Source organism: Lithobates pipiens, unplaced genomic scaffold (assembly GCF_037356315.1).
Source record: "Lithobates pipiens isolate NorthernLeopardFrog02 unplaced genomic scaffold, aLitPip1_a1.2 Scaffold_16, whole genome shotgun sequence".
In the NCBI taxonomy this organism is placed as follows: Eukaryota; Metazoa; Chordata; class Amphibia; order Anura; family Ranidae; genus Lithobates; species Lithobates pipiens.
The window spans coordinates 626227479-626242101 of NW_027507748.1; the positions used below are offsets into that span (position 1 = coordinate 626227479).

Below are 14623 nucleotides of genomic sequence, written 5' to 3' on the forward strand. Positions count from 1 at the left end.
AAGGCCTAGCGCAGTTAGCATAGTAAAATAGAGAGCTGTTTTGCCATGTACCTATTTATTCTGGAAACCTATTAGCAATTAGGTTTCCAGCATAAAAAGCTCAGACAAGCTTCGTTAACATAACTTGAACTGTAGCTGGCTGTGGAAATAAAATGCGTCATCTGAGTCTGACTTGTTTGTCCCTATATTACAGGATGAGAATATTCACGATGTTCTGCAGCTTTTGGTGGCTCTCATGTCTGAACATCCTGCATCAATGATACCAGCATTTGATCAGAGGAACGGAATACGGTAAGGCAACACAACGGTTTAAAAAGTTACACCCAAGCACTCGGCTTCATCACAAAAAAAAATAAAAAATTGTTCCCCCACCCCCGACCCTATGTACCAGCATATATATATATAGGAATGTAAATACATGAGTTGGGGCACCCAAGTACCAAAACAACAATTGTATTATACGTTACGTATCTGTGCCCACACCAGTGTGAGAGTAAGTAGTTCTACTGCCATAATTTATGGTCAACTCTAAATGGTTGACCTATAAGGACTTTTAAAGAGTCACCTATGAAAGTTTTTTACTTTCAAATGATTTTATTGTAATATAACACAGTAACAAACATTGACATCAACAATTGTACATAAGTTGTAGGGAGATGATGAATAGATAAGCAATTAGTGCCCAGATACATTGAACAACGTGAGTTACTAGCATAAAAAACATATGGGCCTGGTACCCATCTGCTGTATACTACGCATTCTGTATAGCTAGATCCGGTAGGTCCGGGGGCATCCCGTCCCCCCCTGACACCCCAACGGGCTGTGTCCAGTGGGGAGGCCATGCCAAAGAACAGTGAAAAGTAAGATAGAGTGTGAGTGGAACTTAGTCCCAAAGTGATTGCAAAAAAGGAAAGAAAAACAAACAGAATAGAAAAGAAAATTGATTGAGATAGCTGAGTCCAGTAATCAGAGCTTCAGGAAAATCACAGCTAACTTACATATAATATATAAGAAATGGTACATTAAACCAGTGACTTTCACTGCTGGCTCCACTCGGTCTGGGGGTGATGTATTACAAGTTACCCAAGCTTAACACAGCTTGGGTGTGTTAACCAGGAGGACCACTGTTTGTTGAATCTATATTCTGTCATGTTTACTCTGGAGAAAAGAAATTCCATACGGCAATGAACATTAAGTGTATTTATAAGCTCAGTTAGTGTGGGAGGGAGGGGTTTTTTCCACGCACGAGCTATGAGCAGGCGTGCTGAGATTAGTTCGTGGTGTACTACGGGTAGACTAGTGGGGGGTCAATATTGGGAATCCAGACCAAAGAGAGCCATTCGTGAAGTCAGCTGTTGGGGAGAGTTGGTCAGAGTCTGGACCAGAGAGGAGACTTGAAGCCAAAAGGACACCATAACCGGGCAGCTCCACCAGATGTGGAACATGTCTCCGGTGGAGTTGCAATTCCTCCAGCACTTTGGAGAGTGGGTGGGGAAGATGGTCGCCAACTTTTGCGGTGTATAGTACCACCTATGAAACAATTTCATGACCGTTTCCCAATGCGTTACATTTTTGGAGACGACTAGTGGGGTGCGTAGTACGCGATGCCAATCTTCCATAGGGAAAGAGCAGTGCAACTGGGATTCCCAATAGAGAATGTTCAAAGGTTTTGAGGACGCGGTAGGTCTGGAGAGAAGTTTGTAAACAAAGGATATGCCCTTTGAGACATTAAGGGGACGGTTGTAAAAATGGAGAAGTTCCTTGGAGGTGAGGTCTGGAGATGTCAAGCTTTGAGAGACGATGTGTCTGAGCCTTAGGTAGATGTAAAAGTCCTTATGCGAGAGACTAAATTCCGATGTCAGTTGTTGAAAACTTTTTAGATCTACACCAAGAAACAGGGCTCCAATTGTTTTGATTCCGGCTTCATGCCAGTGCTTGATCGAGAGGTCTGGAGAGAGAAGTTGTAGCGCTAGTAAGGGGAGATTTTTCAATGCGTCTCTGTGTATGTCTTGATGATCATGGCATATTGCATTCCATTGAGCTAGGCAGGCACGTACTGTTGGAAGGATGGATCGTGTGATAGGGAGAGACAGCCAGCTAGCAGCTAGGGTTAGTTGTGGGTCAGCTGGGAGAGTTGCTGCTTCGATTTGGTGCCACCTTGTGTTGGGGTCTTGCGACCACAGTTGCTTCCCTTGGTCTAGAATGACAGCCTTGTAGTACTTTTTAACGTCCGGTGATCCCATCCCTCCTAAGGTGGAGGGAGTGCGCAGGACAGAGGATTTCAAGCGTGGTTTACGTCCTGCCCATATGAATGAGTCTAATGTACGCTGTAATTTAGCTAGGTCTGCTGAAAGAATTGGAAGCGGAAGGGTCCGAAAGAAATAAAGTACATGTGGGAGGAGAAACATTTTGGTTAGGGCTATCCTACCAACCTATGAAGCTTTTAAGGAGGTCATATTCGAGGTTAAGTTGTTCAGTTTCGTAAGTAAAGGGGCAAGGTTATTTCGTAGTAATACAGAAGAGGGGGAGACCAGTTGAATGCCCAGATATTGCAAAGAGGAACCGGGGGCCCAGGAGAAGGGCGATATTTTAGCAATTTCTGCTTTAAGCGCTGGCGAAATCTCAATGCCAAGCATGGCAGATTTCGAGTGGTTCAATTTGTATAAGGATGCTTCACTAAAATTATGTAGAACTTCAGTCAGGACAGGTAAGGATTTCACTGGGTCAGAGATAGCTATGATGACATCGTCCGCATATAAACCTATCTTGTGACAGGTTTCTTTCACATTGATACCAGAAATATGGGGGTGCGCGCGAATGGATTGCGCCAGTGGCTCCATGACCAGTGCAAAAATCAATGGTGAGAGTGGGCAACCCTGGCGAGTACCGTTAGTGATTCTAAAGGGGTTTGAGAGAATACCTGAATGTGCGGATTCTCGCAGTAGGCGAGGTATATAGGCCTAGGATAGCTCGCAAGAATTCGCTCTCTATGCCGAATTTCTTTAGGACTGCCTCGAGGTAACCCCATTGGACTCTGTCGAATGCCTTCTCTGCGTCCAGTGATATCAACAGAGAAGGCGTTCGACTGTGCTCTGCCCAGTGGATAAGATCAACAAACCTACGGGTGCCATCTGAGGCTTGTCGGCGGGGAATGAAACCCACCTGGTCCGGGTGTATGAGGGAAGTCATGTGTTGTGAAAGTCGGGTGGCAAGGAGTTTGGCATACATTTTCAGATCGGTGTTAAGTAGCGAAATAGGGCGGTAGTTAGCTGGGTCATGCGAGGCCTTCCCTGGTTTGTGGATGGTGGAGATGGTTGCTTCTAAGGATTCTGTGGGGATCTCCCCTGTGGCCAACATGTGATTAAAGGAGCAACATAAATGTGGGGTCAGTGCATCCATGAATGTCTTGTAATATTCGTTCCCAAAACTGTCTGGTCCCGGGGCTTTATGTAGAGGAAGGCTTTTAATTGCGTTTTTAATTTCCAGGGGGGAGAAAGGTAAGGCTAGGTCAGCAGCTTGAGAAGGGGACAGGGAGGGGAGGGCAACGTTAGAGAGAAATGTCTGGATAGTCGCCTCAGTGGGCTGCGTCTCAGTCGTGGAGTCTTTTAAGTTATACAGTTGTTGATAAAATGTGCCAAAGCAGTTGGCTATGTCTTTGGGATTAGTCAATCTGTTGCCTTTAGAATCTATTAGATGGGAGATTGTGGACTGGGCTGTCCTGTGTTTGTATTGTTGGGCCAGAGCTTTCCCTGATTTATTACCTTGGGAGTACCAGGTTAGCTTAAGTTTTCGTAGATAAAATTCATGTTTGTTCTGAAGATAGGTACTCAATTCTGACCTCAGTTTACTGAGTTCTGCGTGAGTAGAGGCAGAGGGCGAATTCATATTACTCTTCTCTAGAGACTTTATTCTATCTAAAAGGGCGTTAAGGGTCGCTGAGCGCTTTTTCTTCTCCTGAGCCCCTAGCTTCAATAGAATTCCCCGTAGGACCGCTTTATGAGCGTTCCAGCATGTGGTGGGATTGGGGACAGAGTGTTGATTTAGAGCGAAATAATCGTCAATGGCAGTCTTGACCTGTTCCCTAATGTCCTTAGCGCTGATCAGGTTGGGATTCAGACGCCAAATTGTGAATGGGGTGGTAGGAGGGGAGAGATTGAGAACCATAGAGATGGGGGCATGATCAGACCATGATATTACGCCAATATTAGTGGACGCAACTGCTTGTAGCAGCACTTGGGATGTCAGGAACAGGTCAATCCTGGAATATGATCTCTGGGCATTAGAGTAGAACGTATAGTCTCTCTCAGTACCATGTTGACATCTCCAAGGGTCATAGAATTCTTCCAGATGTAGAAAGGAGGAGAGGGTGGAGGACCTTCTCCTTTGGGGGGATGAGGAGTCAAGTGCGAGATCTGGTACCGCGTTGAAATCCCCGCATAAAATGATTTGATCTTTCGGGTAGTGTTGTATTTTGGCAAGAATGGACTTAAGAAAGGGCTTTAGATGAGTGTTAGGAGCATAAATGTTCACAATCACCAAGGGTTTGTTATTAAAACAAGCGGCCAGAATTAGGAACCTTCCTTCGGGGTCTTGCTCTACATTGGAAACCATGAGCGCCACCGTAGAGCGTACTGCGATCAGTACTCCTCTAACTTTTTTGTCTGTGCGAGAATGAAAGATATGGGGGTATCGTTTATTAGTACATTGTGGAGGGTTCCGGGAGGATAGATGGGTCTCCTGTACGCATAGAATATCAGATCGGGAAGTCGCTGCTTCCCTCCATAAGAGGGATCGCTTGAAAGGACTATTTAGTCCCTTAACATTAAGGGATGTGATTGTAAGGGACATGAGCTGCTAAGGTCAGTTATCAAAATGGTACTGAGGTTGACGGATCTTTACAGAAAAACAAATTACAAACAGTAGCTCTGTATACAGAGAATGAACACAAGAACCGTTGATTTTGAGTAGAGTCAATCAAGTATTGTAACAGTAACACAAGAAAAAAGAACATGAACAAAATTGCAATATATAAAACAATCAGTATTGAAGCTTCTATATCGATGACCGGGAGATATAGAGACGTAAGCCAAGGACTCGGATAGTTCCCGAGGGAACAAAAAGTGGCTGGTAATTAGCTGAGGTGGTGAATTGGAAGTACAGGAGCGGGTAATGCCCTGTGCGTGGCACACAGTGGCAGTTCGGCGTGGGGGGTTTCAAAAGAAATAAAGCAGTCATCCACTTTTACCTGTTAAGTCAAGCACCTGTTATGAAGGGGGGGTGCCCAGGGGGGAGGCCCCCTAGTTTTCTGAGGTTCAGGATTTAATTTTTGTAGCCCATTTAGAAGGGATCTTTGCAGATCTAGTATTCAGAGGCGGAGCCGGGAGTGCGTGAGGGGCGATGCCCCAATTATGTAACTGTTTGAATTCGTCTTTGGGGGTCAGAAATGCGACTTGTTGTTGCTGGTAGTTTACAAGAAGCTTGGTGGGAAATCCCCATTTCTATGCGATTTTGTGTTCTATGAGTATCGCAGTAATTTGTGAGAAGGCCTTGCGAGCCTGTGAGGTGGCGGCTGAGATATCATTATATAGTTGAATCTTAGCAAAGGGATCAGGGAGGTTGCGTATGGTTCTCGCGGCCCTCATAAGCTGCTCCTTAGTGTTAAAGAAGTGTATGCTAGCCAGGATATCTCTGGGTATTGAGTCAGGCAGGTGTTGTGGTTTATGGATTCTATGCGCTCTGTCAATGAGGAGATCCTGCGGCGTAAGGGCCGGTATGATCTTGTGAAACAGCTGGTGCAAGTAGGGGACAATATCTGGGGGTGACACAGACTCTGGGACTCCCCGGATCTTGATATTATTCCGCCTCGAGCGGTCCTCGAGGTCTGCGACTTTAAGACGCAGTTGGCGGATAGCTGTGGTATGTTCATCTTGAATGTCAACCACAGTGTTATGGGAGCTAGTAGCAGCAGAGAGATGGTGCTCAATGTGATCTATGCGGTCTTCCATGTCATCCACTCTGTCCATCAAGTGGTTAACGGAGGATCTGAGCTCTTTCTGCATGTCTGCTTGTAGTGAGAGTAGCATGGCTTTCAGTGTATGTTCAGAAGCAGGGCCATCTGAGGTATTGTAAGCAGCCAGCGAGGAGTTAGTCACCTAGTGCTGCTGTGGGACTACAGGTGCCAGCGCCATGTTGCTTCTTCACTAGGGGAGGCTTAGAGGGAGAGTGTGCTGGGGAGATTGCTGCTCTCTTACCTCTGTCAGCCGGTGACATGGCGGGCGAACGCTGCTGTTCTCCAGATTCCTCCATATCAGAGAGGTGATCCTCTATGGATGCGGGGGCTGCCGAGGCCGCGGGTGTCTGCTGAGATGTGAGGCCTTCATCCCGGTCGGCGCCATCTTGGGCCTGCACGCCGGCCGGCTTCATCTAGAAGTCTGTAAGTTTCCTCGCTCCGTGGGCGGCGGTTCTGCCTCAGGTCATGTCCCCGGTGGTGCGGGGTGATCCCTGGAGCTCCGTGGGATGGATATCGGTATCGGATGGCGCTGGATGCTGATCATTGCTGTGTGGATATGTGGAGCTCAGCACTTATGCGGCCATTCCGGTCAGCGACCCTCACCTATGAAAGTTTATCACCATTTCATGTGTATACACAATTGAGGGCTTGATGTGTTTGACATTTGTTTACTTGGTGCAACTCCACCTTTAATATATTACCAAAAAAGTGGGTGATATATTGTTTGTGCCCACTTAAAGTGATTGTTGCCCTAAAAAAAAAAAAGATCTTGATCCTTTAAAGCAGTGGTTCTCAACTCCTGTCCTCAGGACCCACTAACAGGCCAGGTTTTAAGTATTACCTTTGGGAGATGCAGACTAGAATACTGCAATCACTGAGCAGAAAATGATATCACATGTGATGTATTTCAGTTATCTTGCAAACCTGGCCTGTTAGTGGGTCCTAAGGACAGGAGTTGAGAACCACTGCTTTAAAGCATGTTAATAGTGCTCGAGCTGTATAATTTGGCCCCTTCTATCACCCAAAATACCTTGTTGATCCTGCCTGGTTCTGCCCCCCGCCCCCCTGTAAACTGACCATGGTTTATCATGGTTGCTGAGCCCTGACACTGTGGTCAGATTACATGCCTCCATCATCCGCAGCTCTCCTGTCTCTCCTCTGCCCTCCTGACCCTCCCACCTCCCTGCCTGTCTGCTCTGTGTCAGTGCCCCGCCCCCTTCCCCTCCTGCTGCTGCTGAAATAACACTTATTGTTCATATAATCCTTTTTGTCTCATTATGCTATGTGCGCTTGTCTCTGTGTGTTATGAAAAAAATGCGGTCTACCTGATTTCAGAGCGCCATTTGGCGCTCACATGACAGGCGGCTCATCCCTCCTTTCATCCCAACTGACATCAGTGGGGGAATCTCGGCTCCTCCTGCTACAGATTGAGAGGGGAGAGAAGCAGCCAGCCACGTGAGCGCCGAGCGGCACTTTGAAATCAGGTACAGTGCCCTGCAAAAGTGTTCACCCCCCCCCCCCCCCCCCCGGCTTTTTACCTATTTTGTTACATTACAGCCTTTAGTTCAATGTTTTTTTTAATCTGAATTACATGTGATGGATCAGAACACGATAGTCTAAGTTGGTGAAGTAAAATTAGAAAAAATATATACATAAGACAATTTTTCAGAAAAAAAAAACTGATAATTGCCATTTACGTATGTGTTTCCAGGTTGCGAAGCAACAAAACACGAAAAATACCGGGGGGGGGAGGGTGAATAATTTTGCAAGGCACTATATACAAACAGGCAGGAGCACATAGCATAATGAGATAGAGGATTATATAAAGATGTCACAGTGGGTTAACAACCACTTTGTTGCCTTTTGTGTATTTTTTTTTATTGTTTACTAAAAATAGGCTGATTAAACTGTTGTACTAATATCATGTGACATTACAAGAATGGAATTACTACCTTTTTATTCTACAGGGCATGGGAGTTCAAAAAATATATACTGCTTAGATGTTTTAACTAATCCTCGGCTCCAAAATATGCATTTTATCACAGCTCTAAAATATGCCTTCTAATCGTGGGTTAAAGTGCATTCGGACACCTATGAGTGCAGCTGGCACAATACATTTCCCATCATGGGGGGTTCCTACATCCACCTTGTTTGTATGGCTGGAGGAATCTGTTTTTTTTTTTTTTTTTATCCTGGTGGCTCAACAAAATAAAAAAAAAGTGTGTATGGCCAGATTTACGCTATTCGAGTATGATTAAAACACTGACATTGATATGCGATATATAATTACTGTTTCATATAATATACTAAAGGTAAAAAGTGATTAGCATATGCATTTTTAACTACGCATTCATGAACATTACTAACCAATGATGTAAGATATATATATATATATATATATATATATATATATATATATATATATATATATATATATATATATATATATACACGACTTGGCATTGCAACTGATTGGCTCACCATTTAATTAGTGAGTATTAATCAGCTTTTATGCATTCACAAAACCTTTTAATTAGAAGTAAATGCACTGATATCTACAGTAGATATAGCGCCCTTGTTAAAATGTCATATTTCTGTGATGTCAAAAAATAAATGAGACCATGATAAATCATTTCAGAATTTTTTTTAAACCTTTAGGTGTCCATTTATGAAGCAGTGAACAGCTGACTACTGATCACAGTCCATAAACAGTTTATGGAACAGAGATAATGGCGGAGAGAACGTGTTTGAACATATTCTCCCGCCGATGATCTCCACACACAGGGAATCCTCATTGATTGACAGCAATGGCCAGTTTATGAAGCAGTGATCTCAGCTCTTCACTGGCGATCTGTGTCAGAATTCACCCTCCCCGATTCACCAGCTGTAACCATGCCCTCCTGTCATATTTGTGTGTATGTATGTATGTATGTATATATATATATATATATATATATATATATATATATATATATATATATATATATATATATATATATATATATATATATATATATATATATATATAATGTAGGGGGACCCGTTATTTTATTAACATTAACCACGCCGTCTGTCAGTGTACTGAGCAGTGATAATTTATCACTGCTTAATAAACTGACATCTCAGTGTTTCTATGAATTTCTGGTACTGTAATCTCGTAAAGTTTTACAAGATTCCAGTATCAGGGGCCGTTCTCCACTGTTGGAAGTGTTTGTAGATCGCTTCACTCTTCCGAAGGAGAAGCGATCTACTCTGCTTCATAAACTGCCTCACAGAGGAGAAAGATCTCTTCTGTGAATGCCGGAGAATGAAGCAGTGAATAGATTTCACTGCTTCATAAACGGACACCTTAATGTGACCTATAAACTACACAACTCAGTTGAACCACAAACTGAAATCTTTTAGGTGGAGAGAAGTAAAAATAAACCGAAATAATATGGCTACATAAGTGTTCACACCCTTAAACTAATACTTTGTTGAAGCACCTTTTGATTTTATTTCTGCACTCAGTTTTTTTGGGTATGAGTCTATCAGCATGGCACATCTTGACTTGACAATATTTGTCCACACTTCTTTGCAAAAACACTCCAAATCTGTCAGATTGTGAGGGCATCTCCTGTGCACAGCCCTCTTCAGATCACCCACCAGATTTTCAATCCGATTCAGGTCTGGGCCATGCCAAAACTTTAATCTTCTTCTGGTGAAGCCATTCTTTGTTGATTTGGATGTATGCTTTGGGTCGTTGTCATGCTAAAAGATGAAGTTCTTCTTCATGTTCAGCTCTTTAACAGAAGCCTGAAGGTTTTTTGCCAATATTGGCTGTTATTTGGAACTGTTCATAATTCCCTCTACCTTGACTAATGCCCCTGTTTCAGCTGAAGAAAAATAGCCCAAAAGCATGATGCTGCTGCCACCACCATGCTTCACTGTGGGTATGGTGTTTTTTTGGTGCGCCAAACATATCTTTTGGAATTATGGACAAAAAGTTTAAAGGGGTTGTAAAGGTAATTATTTTTTTTTTGTTTTTTAATAGCAAACATGTTATACTTACCTCCACTGTGCAGCTCGTTTTGCACAGAGTGTCCCTGAACCTGGTCTTCTGGGGTCCCTCAGCGACTGTCTCGGCTCCCCCCCACAAGGACTTCTCACGTTCATGCAAGCTCCCTCGCATGGTGAGGAGTGCTTGTGGGCGCACTCCCGTGATACACCTGGTGGCCATAGCCGCTCACTGTATCACTCGGCCCTGCCCACTGGCGCGCCGCATCATTGGATGTGATTGACAGCAGTGCGATCCAATGGCTGCGCTGCTTTCAATCCATTCACTGTAACCAATCAACGGCCAGGATGAACAACGAAGAGGATGTCGGAGGCGATCATGGGACTTTCGAGGGGTCAGGTAAGTAAAATGGGGGGGCTGGTGTTGTCGGATGTTTTTTCACCTTAATGCATAGATTGCATTAAGGTGAATTTTTTCTACCTTTACAACCCCTTTAACCTTGGTTTCATCAGACCTTAACACATTTTTCCACATGCTTTTGGGAGACTACAGATGTGTTTTTTCAAAATCTAGCCAGGCTTGGATGTTCTTCCTAAGAAAAGACTTTCGTCTTGTCGTTCTACCCCATAGCCCAAACATATGAAGAATACTGGAAATTGTTGTCACATGTACCACATACCCAATACTTGCCAGATATTCCTGCAGCTCCATTAATGTTGCTGTAGGCCTCTTGGCAGCCTCCCTGACCAGTTTTCTTCTCGTCTTTTCATCAATTTTGCAGGGACATCCAGTTCTTGGTAATATCGCTGTTGTGCCATATTTCCTCCACTTGATGGTGACTATCTTCACTGTGTCCCATGGTATACTTAATTCCTTTGAAACTCTTTTGTACCCTTCTCCTGACTGATGCCTTTTAACAATGAGATCCCTCTAATGCTTTGGCAGCTCTCTGCAGACCATGGCTTCTGCTGTAGGATGCGACTAAGAAAATGTCAGGAAAGACCTACTAGAACAGCTGAACTTTATTTGGGGTTAAATGATGGCAGGTGTGTCTGAATACAGCTATATCCCCAGTTATAGGAGGGTGTGCACACTTATGCAAACACATTATTTTAGTTTATACGGTAGGTAAAGTTTATAGGTCACATTAAAGGTGGGAAAAGTTCTGAAATGAATTATCTTTGTCTCAATTTTTTTTTACATCACAGAAACCTGCCATTTTAACGGGTGTGTGGACTTTTTTATATCCACTGTATATCTGTTGTAATGTATGTATGTTATGATGCTGTTTTGAGAGACAGAGAGATTTTGTGTATAATGACCAAATCACTGATGCCAAATCGTGTGACCTTAGACAATGATTCTTCTTTTTCTCTCATATTTGCTGAAGCGCAGCTTGTAATCTCTGGATACAATAAACCTCTGTGTACTCCACGTCTGTAAAACAAAGTCAGGATTGTTATGTACGTTCTAGAGAACAGCAATGATTGTTTCTTGTAGTGGATCAAGATAATAATTTTTCATAGTAGAACTTCTGAGCCACCCTTAACCCCTCTAACCGGGTTTTGTGGGAAGAAAGCTAAATACACAGGCCAACAATATTGGGGCATCAATGAATAGATGCTTTGGCAGTTGTAGGAATGAAGACACAAATTGCATATATAATGTGAAGATTATATGCATTTTTTAAGAAAATGTGTCTTGGGTTCTGTATATATTTCCTTGTTATGGTCAGGACTAAAAAAATGTTTTTTATGAAGTCAGGTAAATATGTAATGGATAAACCTTAGAAACATTAAAGAGTAACTTAACCTTGGTTGAGAAAAAACGACAGCTGTTTTTGTCTGTGTCCATGTACAAAATGAATGTGCATGGGAGTGATTTTAAAATGATCAAACAGCAGCTGCATTTGCATGAGGAAAGTGGCAGGGTCTGCATCCCTTAGGACGTAATTTCTTTTTGGGAGTATCTCACCTAAAATGACATCTTTTTGTAGCAGGGCGTGCCCAAAATCTTGTATCTACTGTAAGTGAAGGCTTCTAAAAGTAATCAATAAGCCAAGCACAAAAATAGGAAATTAAATTTTGGTGGGTGGAGGGTGTTCTGTGTACAATCTGTGTACAGAAGGCCTCCAGGTTGCGATATTGCATTGCATTTTAAAGCAAATTGCATCAGCTGCAGATTGAAAAGGGAAAGTAATTAATTTTTAGTCACTTTCAATTACAACATGACTTGTATGGGAATTGTACATGCTATATTTTTTTTTGCTTGCTATTTTTTGTCCCTACGAAAGTGAATTTACCCTTTGAATTAAACTTCACCCAAAACCATTATATTAAGCCGTGAGTTAAAAACAACTTTTACAGCCATTGTTAAAACCCATCTAAGTTGTTTTACTATTATACCACAACTGACAACAGGCAGCGTCTGAAGTGGTATGATGGGGATTAGGCTACAGAACCCATGATACCACTTCAGATGCAGACAATTGTCAGATGTGGTGTGTTTCCCAGTATGTTGTACATATTGCTGTGGTTAGAAAAGTTGTGGCTTACTATTCTTTTTCTTTAAGTTGTAGGAATGTGTAGAAATTGTTCTACTACTCTTCTGGTGGTAGTACAGGTCCTGTAAATACGGTAGTTCTTTGTGCCTATTTTACTCTCTGTATCCTAAAAACACACATGTTGTGATCACAATATGACTACTGTATCTACAGTAAGTCCAAGTGTAAAATGCCATTTGTCATGATAGTGTTAAATAGCCTTGTAGCAGAGATCTAGGAATGTGTGTATTCAAGCTTCTTGTCAATCAGAAAATTTATTTGTAGAGTTATTATCAAGGACACACCAACATAAACTTGCTCTGGGCGTTTAGGCTTCGAGCAGCTTTCTTTGAAGCCTTCTTAAGCACCTTTCAACATCTTCATAGGATTGAAAAATAGATTGGTGATTGTCACTCCTAAATAAATATGCCACATCCCTAAATCTAATAGAAACAGAATGAACCCCTGGGGTGGGACTTTTAAGGCACTTAAACCATATATGTTCTATAAAAATAGAGCAATTTATTCAAAGACATATCACAAGTAGAAAGCATGGAATTGAAGAAATACACTAGAAATGTACATATACAGAAATCTAGTATCGATGGATGTCCTCAACCCTAACCCTAAGGCCTCATGTACACTGCTGCTGCTGCTAAACGGACGTTTAGGAGCAGTTGGGCATTTTTTTCTACTGCTCCTGAACTCTCTTCAATGTTATCTTATCTGTACTTGTACACAGGTTAGTTTATAGTAGTTTCTAGGCAGTTGAGTTTAGAGGCCTTTTTTGGAAAGTAAAAATATGAGTTCAGATGTTGAGTTTAGAGGCATTTCAAGCGCCAAAAGCTTCTAAACCTGGCTAAATGTGGTAACTCGCGTTTAGCCACGTTTCATTTACAGTCGTTTTCATTTTTGGCTATTTTGAAACTTTTTTTTCAAACCCTTCTAAACGCAAATGCGGCAAAACTGACATTTTAAACGTGGGTTACTATCTGTCACATTAAATCGTTCAGGAGAGTTTGTAAAATGTCCCCTGTACATTAAGCCTAAGGGTTGAGGACATCCATCTTTACCATATTTCTGTATATGTACATTTCTAGTGTATTTCTTCAATTCCATGCTTTCTAGTTGTGATAAGTTTTAATCATGTTTTTCAATAAATTGTTCTATTTTTATGGAATATATATGGTTTGAGTGCCTTAAAAGTCCCACCCCAGGGGCTCATTCTGTTTCTGTGTCAATAGGGTTGCTCACTGCTACTCTAAACAAGCTGCTAGCAGGCTTCCAACAAGCTGAAGCCTGCTAACCGCCTGTTTAAAGTGATAGTTAACATTCTCAAACTGAAGCTAAGCTACTTGCAAAGTTTCTGAAGGCTTTGCAAGTAGTTTGTGAACGCTTGCTGTACACACTGTACTGATACAAGCCTAAGCCCATGTGAACGCATTAATTATGCAAGTTCCCTTCTCCATCACCTTCTAAACATTCCATAAAATGGAGCTGAATATAAAAGGGCAGTCACTCTGTTGCCAAATACAGTCAGATCAGATGACCCTCATGTCCATGGTGTCTGGCAAACATCAACCATATTCCATAGTTCAAGCACCATGCAATATATTATATGTATATTCTTTTAGTAAAGTTTGTTTTCCTCTTTCAATTTTCTGTACTTTTTATAGATTAAAATCAGGAAGGTTTTGCTCTTGATTGTCAATTTTTTTTTCACTGGTTATTTCACGGATTGTTGTTTTTCTGTAGGAACAATTATTTGTGTGAGACTTGAGATGACAATACATGGATCCAAATTCAGCAGGTCCAGCAATAACTGCCTGAATTTCGATCCATGTATGCGCAAGCACCGTACAGAAATTGATCTACTGATTCACTTCTGTACAACCAGCCTGTCGGGTTTTTCCCTATTGATCAGTGCTGCAAGCCACCTTGACAGCGTGGATGGGGGAAATCGAGTATTTTTTAAAATTAAATTAATAATGTATGGGATACCTTAGTTTGATAACCAAACTTATAATTTTTCCTCCCCCATATGCCCCTTCCCCTTCCCTTTTCTCTGTCAAAA

At 42.2% G+C, this 14623-nt stretch overlaps 1 protein-coding gene across 9 annotated transcripts in view; it reads left to right on the plus strand.

Moving 5' to 3' along the window:
* Positions 1-14623, plus strand: part of NBEA (neurobeachin) — a 901556-nt gene that overhangs the window by 322523 nt on the left and 564410 nt on the right. For all 9 annotated transcript variants that reach the window (XM_077484128.1, XM_077484132.1, XM_077484134.1 and 6 more), the window contains exon 16: positions 194-291. In XM_077484128.1, coding sequence (XP_077340254.1) covers positions 194-291 — 98 coding nt within the window. The remainder of the gene's footprint in view (positions 1-193; positions 292-14623) is intronic.